This window comes from Lasioglossum baleicum, chromosome 14 (assembly GCF_051020765.1).
Source record: "Lasioglossum baleicum chromosome 14, iyLasBale1, whole genome shotgun sequence".
NCBI lineage: Eukaryota > Metazoa > Arthropoda > Insecta > Hymenoptera > Halictidae > Lasioglossum > Lasioglossum baleicum.
The window spans coordinates 12,839,632-12,857,165 of NC_134942.1; the positions used below are offsets into that span (position 1 = coordinate 12,839,632).

General features: G+C 48.8%; 1 protein-coding gene across 7 annotated transcripts in view; it reads right to left on the bottom strand.

Annotated features, from left to right (window-relative positions):
* LOC143215607 (uncharacterized) overlaps positions 1 to 17,534 on the bottom strand; it is an 86,021-nt gene that overhangs the window by 5,397 nt on the left and 63,090 nt on the right. For all 7 annotated transcript variants that reach the window (XM_076437879.1, XM_076437878.1, XM_076437876.1 and 4 more), the window contains one exon: positions 2,473 to 2,625. In XM_076437879.1, coding sequence (XP_076293994.1) covers positions 2,473 to 2,625 — 153 coding nt within the window. The remainder of the gene's footprint in view (positions 1 to 2,472; positions 2,626 to 17,534) is intronic.

Here is a 17,534-nt window from a genome sequence, read left to right on the forward strand (position 1 = left end):
GCGGTTGAGAGAGAGGAAGAGGAGGACGCGGTTTGGATGGGGTGGGCTGGCGGACGGTGGCTGGCGGGGGAGGCGGCGCGGCGGGGGCGGAGAGGAGCGAGACGGGAAATGGAGCGGGAAGGTCGGAGGGGTTGCGAACACGGGAGAAAGAGGAACGGACCAACGGAGAAAGAGGGCAAAACCGATCGGGGGAGGGAGGGTGTCGGAGAACAGATATGATACCCCGGAGAGAGCTCTACGCCAACGCGCGGCCGGAACACGTGAGATGACGTGTGGTATCGAGTGTTCGACGCTTGAATGCCTCAATGCCTTCCCTCGGGAACGGTAAATATCACGTGTCGCGGCCGGTCATGCAAGAATTCGGCGTGCTGACGACACCCGAACGAATTCGGGGTCATCGATGCGCCAATATATCCTCCCCAGGGAGCTCGTTGTCCGGATCGATTGAATTCGGATGACACTAGATACGGTCTGCAAAGATTGTTTTTTTTTTTTTAGGACACGCCAGTGGGATTTTGTGTCGGTGACGCGGGGTTTCGGGTATAAGAGTTACAAAGTGAAACTGCGCGACGCTTTGAGTTCTGCTGTTGCTGCCTGGAAAAAAGAGTCAGCTCGCCGGAACCAAACCGAGATCAAATCCGGGATTTTTCGTTCGATGGCCAATTGCTTTGATCACTGAACTGCCCAGATCGTCGCCGATTCTTGTTCTTAAATTCATTTCACGTTAGGGTTGCCAGAAATGTTTTATCCAAATATAGAAGAAGTAGTGAAAACTGCAATTATGTATACATATACGAGATAGGCTCAAAATATGTATAGGAGTTCAAGTAAAAGAGGTACACAGCACATTTTAAACTTTTTTATTCAGACATACATTTTTGAAAATTTTCCTACAGGTACGTAAAGATCAAGTTCAAATATAGAAGACTCATATCAAATATAGAAGATCTGGCAACCCTATTTCTCGTGGACGCAAAACTGCTCTTCCGACTGTTGGAAATGTTCGAAACTTTGTTCTCTTAGGACGAATTTTAATGTTGAGGATAAATAAAATTGTGAGATACGAGTCAAATAAAATGGTATGACTTTTTATCGTAACACGTACTGTGAAACTTGCAAAATAGGGGACCACTTGATAATGCATTGTGGGATATAAAAGCCTGTGCAGCGACAGTGCAGAAAAATAGTTTCGGAAAATATAAAGCAAACTCGAGGCAAACTGTGTCATCGCGGAAGAGGCATGAATATTCAAATATCAAGGAAAATTTAAGAGAAACGATGTTTTACAAAATTGCCATTACCGAACAAAACTACCCCTGACGAAAATTTATTATTCTTCTATCATTGTGTTCGGTCGATTTCGTTTTCTCAAGTGAAAATGTAAGCCAATTTTTTACTATTTAGAATAAGTTTTATAACATTTTGTTCTATGATCCTCTTTCTCTCTTTGATTTTTTCAACTTTGCGATTTAAGACAAGGTTAAGTAATAACAAATGAAAACCTGGAGATTCAAATTGCATTAAATAAAAAAGAAAAAATAACAAATGGAAGCAATGCCATCTCTCCACGAAAAAGTAATTTACTTTCCGAACGACCTAATATAATAGAATAGCAACAATATTCACTCACAAAAGACATTGACTGCTAAGGAAATGCTTACCACTTTTTCAAGCCCTTTCACCATACTAGAAACGATTAAAAACTGGATTGCAACGTAACCCAAGTGCTGAGTTCGCAACATTGTCAGTTAACAAGATATCTTCCACCTTCTGCGTAAGTTGACTTCCAGTTGAGCAACGAGTGATTTAACCACGGTTGATTTTCCGCTACAAAATCGAATTAATTTCGAAAATTCAGTAGCACAGGAATCTCTCGGCGTGGTGCCGATTATGTTGAAATACATCACCGGCAGAAAATGTTCAATTTTTAAAACAGGCGTGCAAAGATAATGATGTGCTATTTCATATCCGCGATTCATCAGGAGTGGAAAATAAAAAACCGTCTACCCATCAGCGGGTTATCAGTTGATGAGCTGTGTGCGGCTTCGAACAATGGAAATCTCGTACACAGCGGTGTTGGGGAGGGGTGGAGAGTTCATTGAAAAAGATAAAAGCTAATTTGTGAGCTTTTCGTAATAAATCATACTTATCGAACAGAGATTCAATTTTTGGACGTTCCGAACAACCACACCTCGTAATTCGATACGAAGTTGCTGATGGTAAAACTGTACGAATATATTTCTTTTTCACATGAGTTTTTCAATTTAAAACACGATGATGTTCCCTCAATCTCGAACAAGCGACATGTAAACTGTTGTCCGTAGCATCTCCACTAAGCCTTCCAAAGCATATTTTGCAGAATATTAAAATTAAATATTATTCTTCAGTGTTGCGTAATTGTCTAACTCAAACGTTTGCTTTAATTCTACGTCGCATATACATGAAATTAATTAGAGTTGTTTGCAATCTTACCGTCCTGTACGTTCTCTTCTGGCCAGCATGCTTTCCCGGACGACCCTCAAGGTCAACGTGAACAGCATGAATAATGTCGAAGAAGTTCTCCACGATCGCGACTTTCTTGTACACTCTTCCGGGTGGAACGGTGCCCTCGGCGCCATTTAATGCCTGTAACAAATGTACGATGCAATTAGAAATTTAATTCAAACTTCACTGACTTCTGCGTCTAAATATCTAGTAGAACGACCAGTCCCAGTGAAATTAGAAAATCGGACACGCATTTCCATTCTGTATTTCATTTTCGTTTGTATTCATTTCTTTACAGGTCAAAGTACTCTCGATACTAAAACTATCGGTGTAATTTATATTGCTACACTCTTTCAAAATAGGAGGCTCATTTCTTTGGATGGAATTGCCATCTGGCTCAAGCCGAGTAACTGCTATACCGACAGCCTACCAACCCTTGTAAGTTTCTACCTTCCCGACTGTTGAATTACAGAGTCCTGCAGTATTATTACCGACTGCTGCTAACTTATCCATCGTGGATAAGGTAGAATGTACAATCCCAGCTATCTATAGTCGGTAGTGCAGATTTCTGCCAAATTCTTAACCAATATGATTATTAATTTCCTCCATTTCTTTGTTTAAATACATTCATAAGTCAAACAATTTAAACTGTGAAACGAACAGAAATGATTTGGAAGTTCTGGAGCGTTTCAAAGGTAAAGTATCCTGAAATCGCTAAAGTGCTGTATGTAAATCCTACTCTAACATTTTATAAACTAAAAAACCCTTTGTGCTGATTTACTCGAAGGACCATTTTGATCGGAATAAAGATGTGGAATGGTAACCACGAATCTATGAATGTTTTTGGTAATTCTGGTGTGAAAGGCCCCTGGATCATCCCTCGCTCGGAAAAAAATATACCGTTCCCCGGAAACTCAATTAACTCCGGTACGGATGCCATCACGGTCCGCAGGCATGGCCGCGGTCAGATTGTTCGGACGAACTTTGCGACCTTAAGAAGTTGGGGGCGCATGCGCGACATTATTGTCTTTCCCTAAACACCTGTTGAAGGGTAAAGTTGAACTCGTGGGGCTTACAACTCGGTTAAGTGGCTGCGGTCAGGCAGGATAACAATGCCGATATCTAGGTGACCGCCGCCTTAAGGTAACACGGCTCGATCAAACGGCCGCGTCCCGTAATTAGACGTAATGGAGGCGGCGGCCCCGGCGTATCTTTATCGTCGGCGATCGGAAATCGATGATTTCGTAAATATCGGAGCGAAACATTCAATTTCCAACGAGGGACAGCGATAACCGGGTTGGGAGCGAAGCGTTCGTTATACGAACCGATCGAACTTGCCGCGACAGTAGAATGTCTGGTATACCTTATACCGAGTGCGACACAATTTTCAACAAAACGCTCCAAACAAAAGTACCCTAATAAATAATTCACGACTACATACGATGTTCCAGCTAGATACATGACAAGCTAATCTTAAAATTTCTTCGCAGAGACGTTGTCGCAAGCATATCAAATCAGCCCTGAAATAATTCAGCAGAAAATTGCCACAATGGTTTTCTCTTGTCGCGCTCGCAAGAAGATTTTCAGTGAATAACTAATTGAAAAGGTGGGTATTTACGAATGTCTGTGTTCGCTGTACCTCCTCTCAAAATCCATTTCCTAGCAGATCCAACTCCGCTCTCCTCTCACTGGGGAACGTGTTACAGAGAAAGTTGCTTCTACCAGTAGACTCTTCGTTTATAATTAAATGGAAAATCAAATCTCCAGCCACGGTAAAGTGATTATCCACGAAATTCACGGCGGAAAATCCGCCGTCTCGGCGAATCAAAGATAGATCGCGACTTCGATCCACCCGTAGACCCACGATAATCGGCGACGATCCAGGAGTTCCGGGGTCAGGCGGCGTTCAACCCCTCGAGATAACCGGCTCGATCGAAACCGGGTGGAGATTAACCTACTTGAGAGTGTATGTATCTTCCCGTGTGTTTGTGTAAACGCGTTGGGGTGAGTTTCACGGCTGAATACGCCCAGCCATGAGCCTCGGCATGCTGTCGCCTATGTATGCTCGTGTCACGCAATGCGTATTGACATATAACGAGCATACAGTCTGGCCGGACAGCGGCGCGGGACAGGCTCTGTCTATGCCTGCGTTAAGACTGAATACATACCAACGTCGGTCGAACGTTCCTCGTTCTCGAAGCGTTCGAGGCTCATTTTCATATTTAGCCTCACGCGACCCCGACCGGGGAAACGTTAGTGATAACTCTTCCCTTTCTATGCGATTATTTGAGTTGCTTCATTCGAAATAGACAAACCGGACTCTCCTGCGTCTGCTATAGTTCTGCGTAACATCTCGAGGGACACATGATCGGCTGATCGAAAACTAACATGGCTGGATCTACAAGTTGAGATTATTTGAGGTTCGAGATTCATTGGTTATAGTGCATCACTATAGAAGAACGTACTGGAATTTTAACAGAGCTGCAGATAGTAGCTATAAATTCTAATGGATTAACAGTCTAACTTATAGACATACATGTAGAATAAAATCTATGTTGAGAAACAGTCTGAAGTGTCTAAGGACCTAGAGTTGTCCTAGAGGATACGTTCCTTTTAATGAATAAAAAGATTGGTTTCTTTTCTTCACGAGCCTTCTGGGTCCAAAGGGATTAGAAAACCTGAGAAAATACTAGTACAAACAGTCAGGGGATAGTTAGACCCAAGGAGCTGTCAGCGAACGAGATTGTAAAGTTTGAAGGCCGTTGCGAGAATAATGGAAAGCTCCCAGGTCGATAGAGTGATCAGCCATCGCACAGCCCTGGCGAAGGTCTGACTCACCCTAATGACAAATCCCGTAACCTCCGGGACCCCCAGCGTTAAGCGAGTGTAACTTGAGACTCGGCATGATCTCGTCCCATCCCGCTGCACCAAATAAGGATCGATAGCCAGGATGACATACGAGAATTCTTCCGTGTGCTGGCCACCTTTTGCTCCGGATGGTCTGTCGACAAATGGGACGCAGAAATCCCCGGAGGAGACGCGTGCGGTCGGGCAGGCAGGGGCACGCTAGCGTTCTCGCGGCGTCCACCTTCTCTCCCCAACCCTTCACACACCCGGTGCTCCGTTTCGAACGGGTGCGCCGCGATAAATATTCATACTTGACGCCGTGGCGACTTTCGCTCCGTAAATAGATTACGCGGCCGAACGGGAATGCCGGGACGCTCCCATGAATCCCCCGGGAGGAGCGGAGGAGGCGGAGGAACTTGACCAGAATGCCGAGGCCCCTGGAGGCAGCCAGTAGCCTAGCAAAAGGAGCCCGGGAGATAACGAATAGCCGCATCAGAGAATATTACTGCGAACGGAAAGAGGTTACCGGCGCGAACAGGGGAGGACTGGAACGAGTGTCCCGCGGACCACCGCCGCTCTGAACGCACAAAAGAAGCTTTTACGATATCGTGGAGGGAGGGATTTATCTATAGATGGATCAAAGTCAATTGGCCGCTCAAGGCCAGCTCCCCGGTGGTGAACCATGTCAAACGTATCTGCTTTTCCGCTATGACAAGTCGCGTCTGTGTATCTCCAGGAGATATAGAGCAGGCGGATAGACGAGCCGCGTGGCGGAGCAGTTAAACGACGTAAAGGGGAATGTAAACCGAAATGCTAGCTATAGTTAGAAGAGTACACCGAGGATGCGCAAACAATGTCGTCGAGATACCACGATAACACGTCAGGAATAGTATTTCGACGGAACGGAAGCTATTCGATGGAGTATTCTACATGCTCGATCATTGGGAAGAAGGTATCACACGAAAATAGTCGCTGTTTCAAAATCGGAATGTCGGATCTCGCTGCTGAATAAGAACAGCCGCGAAATAGGACCTACAGAACCGCTATGGTTAACGGTCCTTCATCGCAGCCATCGTTCCGCGCACATGAACAAACTGAGAAAGCACTTGACGCCAGTGCACCGCGTTACGCAATCCAAAGTTACCGAAAAGGCGGCGTGGTTACGATACCAGGCGGTAACTTTCTTGCAGCTACTTCGTTGCCTCCGCAGGCTCGACACTCAACTGATCCCACGCGTTCGTAGATTATCAATAAACCTGCTTCCTGTTTTACACACTTGATCCTAATCGACGTGGACCGATATTGGTAATTAACTGGAACTAACTCGTACCCAACAATAAAAAGTTGTTCAAGTACCGTGTACTATTTTCAAGGAAGTTCTTGTACGTAATTAGCGAATATTATTGATATTGTTAATTCTAAACAGTAAAAACTGAACGTTACGCCAGAAATGGGAAACCTCACCTATTATTTTAATGAAATAATAGTCGGACTACTCGAACATCGGCGCGTTAATGTTACATAATTCGAGGCTAGGCCATAAAGCTAGATCTTCCGTAAGCTTGATTAATCTCTTATAAGCTCTGTTACATGCGCAGCAGCGCGCACAAATACGCGAAAGACTCGCGGCGAAACGCGTCGGACCGTTCCGAAATCGGAGGAATAAAATTTTTGTTCGACAAGGCAATTACCCCGGGGGTGCGCAACGGAATCGCGAAACTTCGTTGCAGTAAAATCACAGGAAGTTTGTTACCTTCGAATAACCGAATCGAATCGAAACGAGCCACCCGGTACGTGATTCCTCTGACGCCCTCCCACGCCGTTCACGCGCGCCTCGACGCTCGTGGAACGGCAACTCCCTCGTGAATTTTTTTAATCCGATTCGCCGGCGCGTTTGCGTGGCTGCCGCGTTGTTTTCCGCCCCCGCCGTCCCGACCCTCGCCCCGCAACCCGACCGTTCGTTTAAAATGCAAACTCGTGGTCCGCGGGGTTTTAAAACACCCGCTATACCTGGATTTCGTTGCGCCGCAAACTTGGCCCGTCCCGTGCCTCATACGGATTTATGGCACCACTGACGTGCTTCTATTCTAGAGCTCATCGCCGGAGATTTTCCGGCGGGCTCCTCCTTTCCCCATCCACCCACGCCTGGGACCGGCTGTTTTCAAAATCGTGTCTTTATGGAGCTTCTTGGAAGGGGCCAGCCAACCACGCAATTGTCCATTAAAAATACCTCTAGCCCTCGCCGGTTCCTAGCTTGAACCCTCATAGTCCACAGTTTTTCCAGGCATTTCATCTAGACCTAATCCTCCTATCGTTTCTGAAGTAAAAACTATTCGATCAATTGAATCGCAAAGTGGACAAGTCTAAGGGTTAAGATAACGTCACAAAAAGAGTCAGAGACCATCTAAGTACCTAAATTAGAATGCTCAAAGAAGTGCTTGCCCTGAGAGGAAGAATTCATCCTTTTTCTAGAGCCACGAATGCTGAACAAAGAGCTCAGTAACATGAGGTGAAGCTAGCTAGAACGTAGACACAGAGCTACAGACCAAGATGTTGCCTAATCCTCGAGGTAGAACCCGAGCGAGATCAATAATATTTGGGATTTTTCATTACCCCAGCGAATTCTCTAAAAATGAGCACTTGACTCAAGGTATAAATACTTCCGCGTACTGTACATCGCAACAATAATGGATGGGTTTCACATTCCAAGATATCCCAGGGGTTGCGCCGATCTCCGTTCACGCGGGAACGTGTGCCTGACATTTGGATATTCCCGAGCGTTCGGAGTCTTTTTTAAACTGAATTAACCAAACCGCGGGGTTCGCCTACACCCCGATGACGCAACGGAGCGGCGACTGACGTCAAAAATCGGGAAGCGTTCTGAAAATAAACGCGTCGTCGTCGGGACGCGTCGCGGGCTGTCCTGGCACGCAGACATGGACGGTGAATATCTAGGCGACGCGATTGGAGACAAGACGAGGCGAAGCGACACAGGACGGGATCTAACGGCTCGTGGTAGTCATTGAAACAGAGTCCCGAGGTGGCGGCGTGTCATTGCATAACAACGATACTAGGAAGTGCCGCGAAAGTGGCACGGTATCATTGCGGCCGGCCGTTAAATATTCTCAACGAGGTCGGATTACTTCCATTACGCGAAGGAACGGCAACTAGGCGGGCAGGAACGAGCCCGCGGAGTACTCGGAACTGGTCTCGGCCCGGTCTTCGGGTCTGCGCGGTCCGGTCATCGGAACGCAATACGCCTCAATCTCTATCGGCGGGCCCTCGAGTATTGGGCGTTTGTTTTTCGGGCTCCTTTCTTCTGCGAGAGCCGACCGGCCGGTCCGGGCCGGGCCGAGCCGTGCCGGCTCGCGGTCCCGTGTGATTGGGTTAGTTTTGGTTTGTTGGGACAGGACACTGCCAGAGCCCGGGCCACCCAGTAGCCATTTAGATAAATGACCCGGCCCCCGTTGAGTGCTGCGGGACGCCCGGCCGGTTGGGGGAACAGAGACACCGCGAGAGGGAGAAGCGTGCGAGCGAAACCGACGCGAAGGTAACGCACTAGGAAAAGGAGAAAGACTGACACGGTTGTAAACAGAGGTGGCGGCCACGGCTGGCAAGAGGCCGGGGGAGCCTCCGCTGGAACACCGAGGTCATACTCGCCGCAGACATAAAAAGTGTTTGGGTTTCGGTGACGGAACAAAGAGTCTCTCAGCCGCGGATCCTCCTTTCACGTTCTCGTTTATTTGACGAGCCTCTCCTTCGCCCTCCCGCACCGCTGATATTTGTTGATCTTGCCTTCGGAATCTACCGACGTCTGCCGCCGATAACTTCTCTCTCCCCTCGCTACCCCCACACCCCCGCATTCGCCGCCGCCCCCACTGCCGTCTCCGCCGCTCCGACCTCTCATCCTACCCAGTCGATTCTTTCCGGGAAATTCAGCGAGACTATCGCCGTTCGAAAACGTCCGTTGAAACTTCTCTCCGTTGGCGCTCTCCGCTCCGATCCTTTCCTCTCCTCTCCTCTCTTCTCCTCTCTTCTCCTCTCCATCTCATCTCCTCTCATCTCTCTCGGAGAAAGCTCGTTCGCACGGGGCGGATTTTTTCGAGCCGCTTGAACTCGCCGATCTTATTTCTCGCGGCGGTGTTTCTTTTACGAGGTGATCGGACCAACTCCGGGATATCGACTTTCCTCCCGGGCTCATGCCACTTACAGAACCTTCGGACTCGAGAGCGTTCGCAAACCGCTGGAACTTCGAGGAATTTTCTCGTAAACCGGCCCCGCTACGAGGAAAGGCTCTCCGCGTTATTCGCGAAATTGCTTCCTTCGTTAATCAGACGCCTTTTGGGGGAACGAGTCATCCACGGAACAGCCCAGAGAGAGAGAGAGAGAGAGAGAGCGCCGCCTGTTTGACCGATGCTTGTTCACATCCGCCATATCTCCTTTCTCGCCAAAAATCAATTCCGAAGGCATGCATCCAATCCTCTCCTCCCCCCCCCCCCGCACTCCGGTTGATCGATAGTACTTCGAACTGGTTGGAAGTTCCCGCGAATCGAGTCGAAATTAGCGGAATAATATACGTTCTTCGATCGAGTTCAAACTTGTGCAGGAAGTCATTAAGGCTCGTTAATCCGACCATAGTCCCCCGGCATTTTTCGCGGGCGGTCATATGTGTAACTCCTGTTTTATTTATAGCTGAACGCGCTTCGTTACCTTTCCGTCCGATTATCGATCCACGAGACGCTAGATACTCGACATACTTCGCCGCTCTCTTTCTCTTTCCTTCCCTCTCCCCCTCCCTCTCTATCCGCTACTTACGGCATTACTTAACATTTTACCTCGTCGCCTGAAAGGACAAAAAAAGATACGAATTCTTTCCTGTCGTCCAGCTCGTGGTACACGATCCGTCCCCTCGTGCTGAGAAAACACGACGAAAAAGCAACTCGCGCCAGGGTCGGATTTACCACCGGTTCCCATGGATTTTTTGCGCGTCGCCTCCGCTCAAGCCGCAAATCGCGTGGCTTTATCGAGAGCAAGGCCATCCTGGTCGACACCTCCTCGCGCGCTGGGTACTTAGGAAGCCCCGAACGACTCGAAGCGACCCGACGCGACGGCGACGCGGATCCCTTCGCGCTCCTCGGTTAGAACCGTCGCGTCGTGTCGACGGCTTTTCTTTTTTTCCATCGAGGACTCTAAGCGGCGTTCGGACACCCGTGGAGAGCGTCTCTTCCGGCTTCCCTCTCCTGTTAACCGTCGCGTTGCAAGTAGTTCTGAAATCGCTAACGACCAGGCAGGCAGGCGCGAATCGATAAAGGACTACTCCACGGCAGGCAAGGCGGCGACCTGGAATCCAACGTCCCGTGACCGGAAACCGATCGTGTCGGCTGTACTAGCGAGCCAATCATCCGAAAAGCCGCGTCCGGCATGTCTGCAACACCGATCCCGGAAAACCGGAACCTCCAGCTACTCCCACTACGGCAGACTGCCCCGCCCTACGTCCGCGCCGCTATCAAGATACCACATGAACGTATTCCGGCCTGTCCGCGTTCATTATCGACGCGCCGGACGTTTTACGGCACTTCTCTCTACCCGCGCAACGGATTGATTTCGAGATTTATGACCGGTCGAGTTTCGACCGACCGACCGGCCGCAGCACACCGCACCGGCTAGCTGCCACGGTCTTGGGACGATCGTTGTCAATTGGTCTCGCGCGGCTGGGGGACGGCCACCGGAGCAGAATGCTGTTGCGGAATGAAAGTTGGGAAAAGTTGTTCTGATTGGCTGAAAGTTTACGGGCACGTTAACTTTTTCCATTAGAAGTCCTGGAACAACGAGACCGCGCCGGTTACGTGAACTTTTTGCGATCACGAATAGGATTACCCCTCTGTTAACATGCCGGCCTCTGGATCTATGAGCATTCTAGGGTACGAACCTACATAACTCATCGCCGGAATCAGGTCCCGAACGCGAAATTCGGGTCAGAAGGTTGTACCCACGAAAGTCGCCGACGAATTGTAAGTGAACCAGTCCACAGATACGAGATTTAAAATCGTGCCTCGTTTAACGTTCCGCCCAGGTGTCACGCACAGGCTCAACAGTGAAGCAGTTGGAGCTAGCCTCGGCGAGATCAATCTTCTTGCAACACGACGTAGCATATTGAAATGAACTAGGACCACCGGGATCTATCTGTGTCTATCTCCTGGTGCACCATAGTTTCCAGTTAAGTAATGTCGATTATAATACCTATCAGGAACGACTTTCCTGAAACGGGCAACGCAATCATCGGATGTTAATAACGTGTCGCAACGATCGCCGAATCTCGACGAGCAGAGGGGTCCGCGGATAAGGAGAAAAGACGACAGTTGTGCGTGATTGGTACCGGGCGTACGTAACGATGTCGGTGTATTTACAATGCCCGTCCTTGGCGAATCACGACGCCGACGTCGCACGCATGCATGCACGCACGCACACACCGACGAAGGGAGGTTGATCCGCCGTCGAAGAGTCCCGACAGCGAAACTAAACCGAATAAATTATTACGCAGGCTCCTCCGTCGTCGTCGCCGTCTCTCGCCCTCCCCCGGGCCGAAGGATGGATGCCCCCTGCAGTTAACCGTCGAGCGCGGGCCGCCCTCCGGGCACAAAGATTCATATCTGACTCGAAGCCTTGCAAGTCTTCCCTCAGCCACGGCTTCAAACGGGACCCCTGAGCCCGGAGCGGGACAGGATTCGGACAATAATTGTCCCGTCCACGTTCCGGACAAAACTTCGGCATCCTCTGACTCCCTCTCCCGAGTCTGAGCCCGAGCCCGAGAGAGGTTGTCCCTCTCGCTCTTCCGCCCGTACCGGGTGTCCCATTCCCTCGTGGCGGGTCAAAGTCGCCTGCGGTGCCCGAGAGAGCCACGGGGGGAGGACAAGGACGGGTAGAGGCGCGCGGCCAATGAGACCGACGGAGACGGAGTCTGCGTCAAACTGGAAGCCAGCAGAGATACGGTGTGGGACCCGTGCACGGGCTAAAGTGAGAGCGAGGCTACACGGCAGAGGAAACAGGAGAGAGAGAGAGAGAGAGAGAGAGAGAGAGAGAGAGAGAGAGAGAAAGGGAAAGAGCGAGAGAGCGAAACGAACGCGTGGGACGAGGAGGTATACCCGGCCCGATCGCGCGGTGTTGGAGTCAACGGTGGGAAGAGTAAGGGTGAGATTGAGGAGCAGGAGCAGGGGGAGGAGGAATCTCCGGAGATTCCATGCATGGAGAACCGTGGAGCGGGCCAGACCGGGCTTGTTGGTTGCACGGAAGGCAGCTGCCAGCCGGCTTACCGCCGGCGCGCATTATACCGGACGGTAGAGCGAGCGAGACATCGCCCAAAGCGAGACAGAGCAACTAGGGGGCCAGAACGGGAACGAAGAAAGAGGTAGCGCGTGCAGAGAGCCGCCTGGGGAGGGGAGCGGGACGCAGACTGCTGGCTATCCCGTAAAGATCAGCGCTAAAAAGTACACGATAGAACCGCGGCTGAGCCGAACGACTCGCCGACCAAAAAAAAAGAAAAAGCAAAAACGAAAAAAGACAAAAACGAATATGTGGAATCACTGACGGGGGACCGCGCGGCTAACTGCTACCGAATCCGGTAGCGTTTTCGTACTGATTTCGGCCGATACGCCGAACCCGATGGAGCTGAAACTCCACTTCCTTTTTTACGCTCGAGTGGCACCATGCAGCGCTGCGAGAACTTTTCGAGGCTGACGAACGCGAACCGAACATCCCCGTTCTGAAATTTCTCGCCACTCGAATTTTCGCTGCGCTCGGGTCGATTTCTCTTCTAAAGGAAAATTGTGGAGAATAAAATGTTACTGTTACGTTTCTTCTTGCACTGTGTTTTCTACAGAGTGATCCATGGCTGGTGGTTCTACATAAAAAAATAAGTCGAAAATGTAGAATACAATTTTTTTATATGAAGCTTTGCTTTCGAGATACATAGTCGACCAGAAATCGAACCATGTGAATTGAATAAAGACTATTTTACTTTCTGAAGATATGTATGATAATAGATAGATTTATGATAATCAACATCAGCGACATTGTTTTAGAAAACACTTGATTCAAACGTGGATTGAATGTTACACCTGCATTTGCTAGGTACATAAATGATTTTCCATACATTGGGCGTTTCCTTAACGCAATTAGCGTCACCGCGACTCAATTTTACTCGCCACTAAAAACAGTGGAAAATGTTATCTGGATACCCTTAACCTCCATTGCGCGTACATTTTGCGATGTCCCAGTTCACGTGGTAGACCGGCGTGTCACATATGTGTCGCAGTCACGGTTTCACTTTTTTTTCGATGAAGTTTGTGAACTTTGCGGAATAAAAATATTGGTGGTCTAGCTTGATCTGTATGTATAGTGGATAGAATTGGCAGGACGGAGCCAAAATAAACAAAAGTCCGGAAATATTTTCAAATTCGTCGTGAGACAATTGGAAATTTTCATGTGTGTTTTATCATTAATTCCATATACAGGACAAAAATGAATGGAAAGAAGTTAATGGGTAAGCTAAAAAATTCCAAGGACAGAGCCGAGCCTCGGGATTTAATTTCCGATCGACGTGAGACAAATGCAATTTTGATGCCCGGAGCGATTAAGCAGGGATTTCGATCTTGCCAAGGAGGAGAGGCAAGATTGCTCAAACGAGGGATCCACGGCAGTCGGCAGGGTCATTCGGCGGAGGAAAAGGTCGCGAACTCTTAAACCAATTCTGGCAAGAAACGGTTCACGATCTTGGAAGAGTACCAGAAACGGCTGAGAAAGAGAAAACGTTGAAGCCGCGATCTCTTCCTCGACGAAGTTTCTGAGATCCGCCGACGAAACTCGTCCTGAAGATACAGATTTCTAATATTCCACGTACTTGCTGTCCCATATAGCGGGCGGACCATTTTTCTTTCTGTTTCAACCGTGCTGAGTATTAGAGAATCTCTTTGATCAACACTAGAAAACCCAGGAATTAAACATTGCCGGAGACAGAAAGGTAGTTTACGTTTACGTATCAAATGGGAGACGTAAAGAATGTGTTTGCAATTTTATAACTAATGTTACTGGTGCTGTTCGAGATAGAACGAGCTAAGGACGGCCAGTTAGCGGTCGCGTGGACTAACCGAAACTCTACTCGATCCCAGCTCTTAATCCAGCGGCGAGACGCGGCGAGTTCCGTCAAATCATGTGGAGCTGCGCGACACCGAATTGTTCCATTCAAGGACAGCGGGCAACCCTTCACCGCACACTTGGCCGCAAAACCGAGGTCGTTTTTCTCGAGCAGAATTCCTCGAAATTCCCAGCAGGAGCGGGTCCGTTTTATCGCGGCCGGGGCAACCCGTTCATCATTCACGGACCTATATCCCAGGCGAAAAAGAGGGTTTCGGATCGATCCGCTCTCCGATCCTAAATGCCCGTCTAATAATTCACGTAGTCGAAGGCGGGATCAGCCGGAATCACACTTGAGAGGGTCCAGATTACACGAGAGCGGGGCGCGATCGAAATAGAAGTGTGCGCGCGGGTTTCAGAGGGGGACGACGGGCTAGATGGGTAGAGCCCGAGCCCGAGAGGGTGGCGATGGCGATGGCGAATTCGAAGCGACGGGGTTCGATGCGTGACACGGTAACGCAAACAGAAATCCGACACGCCAGCCAGACAGAGAGGACGGAGAGCCACACACCGGTGCGGGGGGGGAGAGGGAGGAGAGGAGGACACGGGGCTCGGTAGAGTTAGGGGTTGTGGCGGGCAGGACAGACCGGGCCGGAACAGGGGTGGGCTTATGCCGTTCGTGTTGACTGTGGATCGTGCACGGGGGTAAACCCCGTGACCCCTGACTTCCCATGTCACCGCACGAGGGTGGAAACGCGGACTCGTCCCACAATGGAGCTCTTTTTCACCGAGCAGCGAAATACGCGTGCACGGGAGAAGAAAAATTTACGGCGAACCGCGGCCACTTGTCTGACCCACGTCGGTTTCCGAGTCAATTTTAAGGAGATTGCGCTTTGCGGCTGGCTGAGATTTTTTTGTTGTCTAATTGCCGTTGTCCACGCCGCTTTTCCAGTTTCGCGTTTCTACACTGGAAAATGTTCTGCGCTTCTTTATTGAAGCACACGTTACAATGAGATTTCTATGGAGTCCGAATAGATCTTGTCTGGGAAAAGTGCGTACTGATATTGCATTATTCAAACAATTGAACTATTTGTTTGGAAATATAGAAATTAGATACACAAGCCTGACGTCTACTTACTGACATTTGGCTTGGAAATGTTAATCTTCGAATGATGAAACTCGGGTCCACTTTGACCCAGAATTAAAAAGGATCTTGAAGAAATAGATTAAAAAATAAAACAAAATGATGCACAAAGATTTTACACCACATTAGTGCAAGCGAGACGTTTACAGTAGAACCTCGTTCGTTACACACTACGAGCTGTTAGAACATCTGGGAACCGTGGTGGCAAAAACAGGGTACATATTCCGATCTCAATTTAATTTTTGATGATCTTGTAGCGTTCCTAAAAAATCTTGTATTCTAATATCCTAGGCTTAAGTGCACCTACCACTATTCACAACAGTATCTCTATTATTGATTAACGAAATTTCAAAAGAAAAACTGTTCAAGCCCTATCTTGTCAATCCAACGTTCGATTGCAATTTCTATGGAAATGATTTGTGAGAAGGGGAGGAAAATTCAGGTGTGTGTGTGACTAGGCATGATTAATATTCCCGTGGCTCCGAATTTTCAGTGGGTTTCGCCTAGAATCCGAACGGAAGCGCCGAGGAACGCGATTCCTCTGCGAGTGCATTCGCGTGCGCCGCTAGAATTCTGGGAATGCGGGACGGCTGCAGCGGTCCGAGAACATCAAAAAACGACTTTATCCATTCGTATCCGGACAATGTGTGTTCGCCATACTCGGGGAGTATTCCGGTTGGCGAGGAAGGTGAAATCTGCCATCTTTAACGGTTCCCGGGCCATTTTCATCGGGAAAGAAAGCAGCGTGGCGCGGCTGAATCGTAAATGAAACACAGGGAGAGAGGGAGAGAGGAAGCGAGGAGGAAGGCGGTGGGCGATGGGCACGGTCGCGTTTGAATTCCCGGCATATAAAGCGGGAACCGGGGTGTTGCGCGCGGTTTGAAAATCCGATGGCCGTGCAACCCGGAAAATGTAAAAGGCGCGGCAACAGCCGCCACAGCAGTACGCATGCCTCCCCTTCAAAGGTTTCATCGCGCTATCCATCCAGTCGTTCATCCGTTCCACTCCAGCCCATCCCACTTCATGATCCATCGCGTCTATCCTCTCGCGTTCCTCGTCCGCGCCGCTTCTTCCGCCGCTCTTATTCCGACCGGCTTTGTTTTTCTCGCTTCCCATCGACTCGTTCCGGCCACTCGCTCGCGCCTGCGATCTACATTTTCAGAACTTTCAGACACGCCGGGACCTCACCGGCTCTCCGGTTAACTCGCTTCTAACGGGAGAGCCTCTGGCTCCACCGCACCGCCTCTCTTTGATTCCGCCGATGGATCTCCGAAGACCGTACCGCTCTAATAAGAATTTCCCATGATCCCCCAGCCAATGGTTTTCAAATGTCTAGCCGGGCTGCAGAGTTTTCAATAGCCTGAACTATGCGCCAATGTGAAAGACAATTTCATTTAGCTTCGGTTGTGTTTGAATTCTTAGACTCCTCACGGTGCTGCGATACAGTGTGAATGAAACAGATGTTTCTTAACAAATACGGTGCAAATGGGTCTTCCGAGATACTAAACATACGTTCTTTTGTTGACCCCTTGCTACCAACTTCCTTATAGTTAGCAATTCCCTAGGAAAAAGGATAATTGTATGCCTACGTCCTTTGTTCCACTCTGTGATACAAAGCTATGTCCAAATGTCCACACTGAAACAACAACGAGCAACTTTTAGTTAAAGTTGAAAAATTGCCGCTTTTACCGAATGAGAGAAGAAGGCAACAAAAGTCGCTTGATGTTGCTTCAGTGTAGCTTAAGGTTCAAATTCTGGTTGAAGAAATCTTTTTACTTAATTAATAGCAAATCCGTAAAGAATAGAAATTGTAACTTGTAAATTGAAACTGCTGGGAAGCTATTAAACTGTCTAATGAAAATTCCACAATGCCCTAGATTAAATAAACGTAAGTGGTATACCTATCGTGAGTGCAACGTGGTCGCGTTTT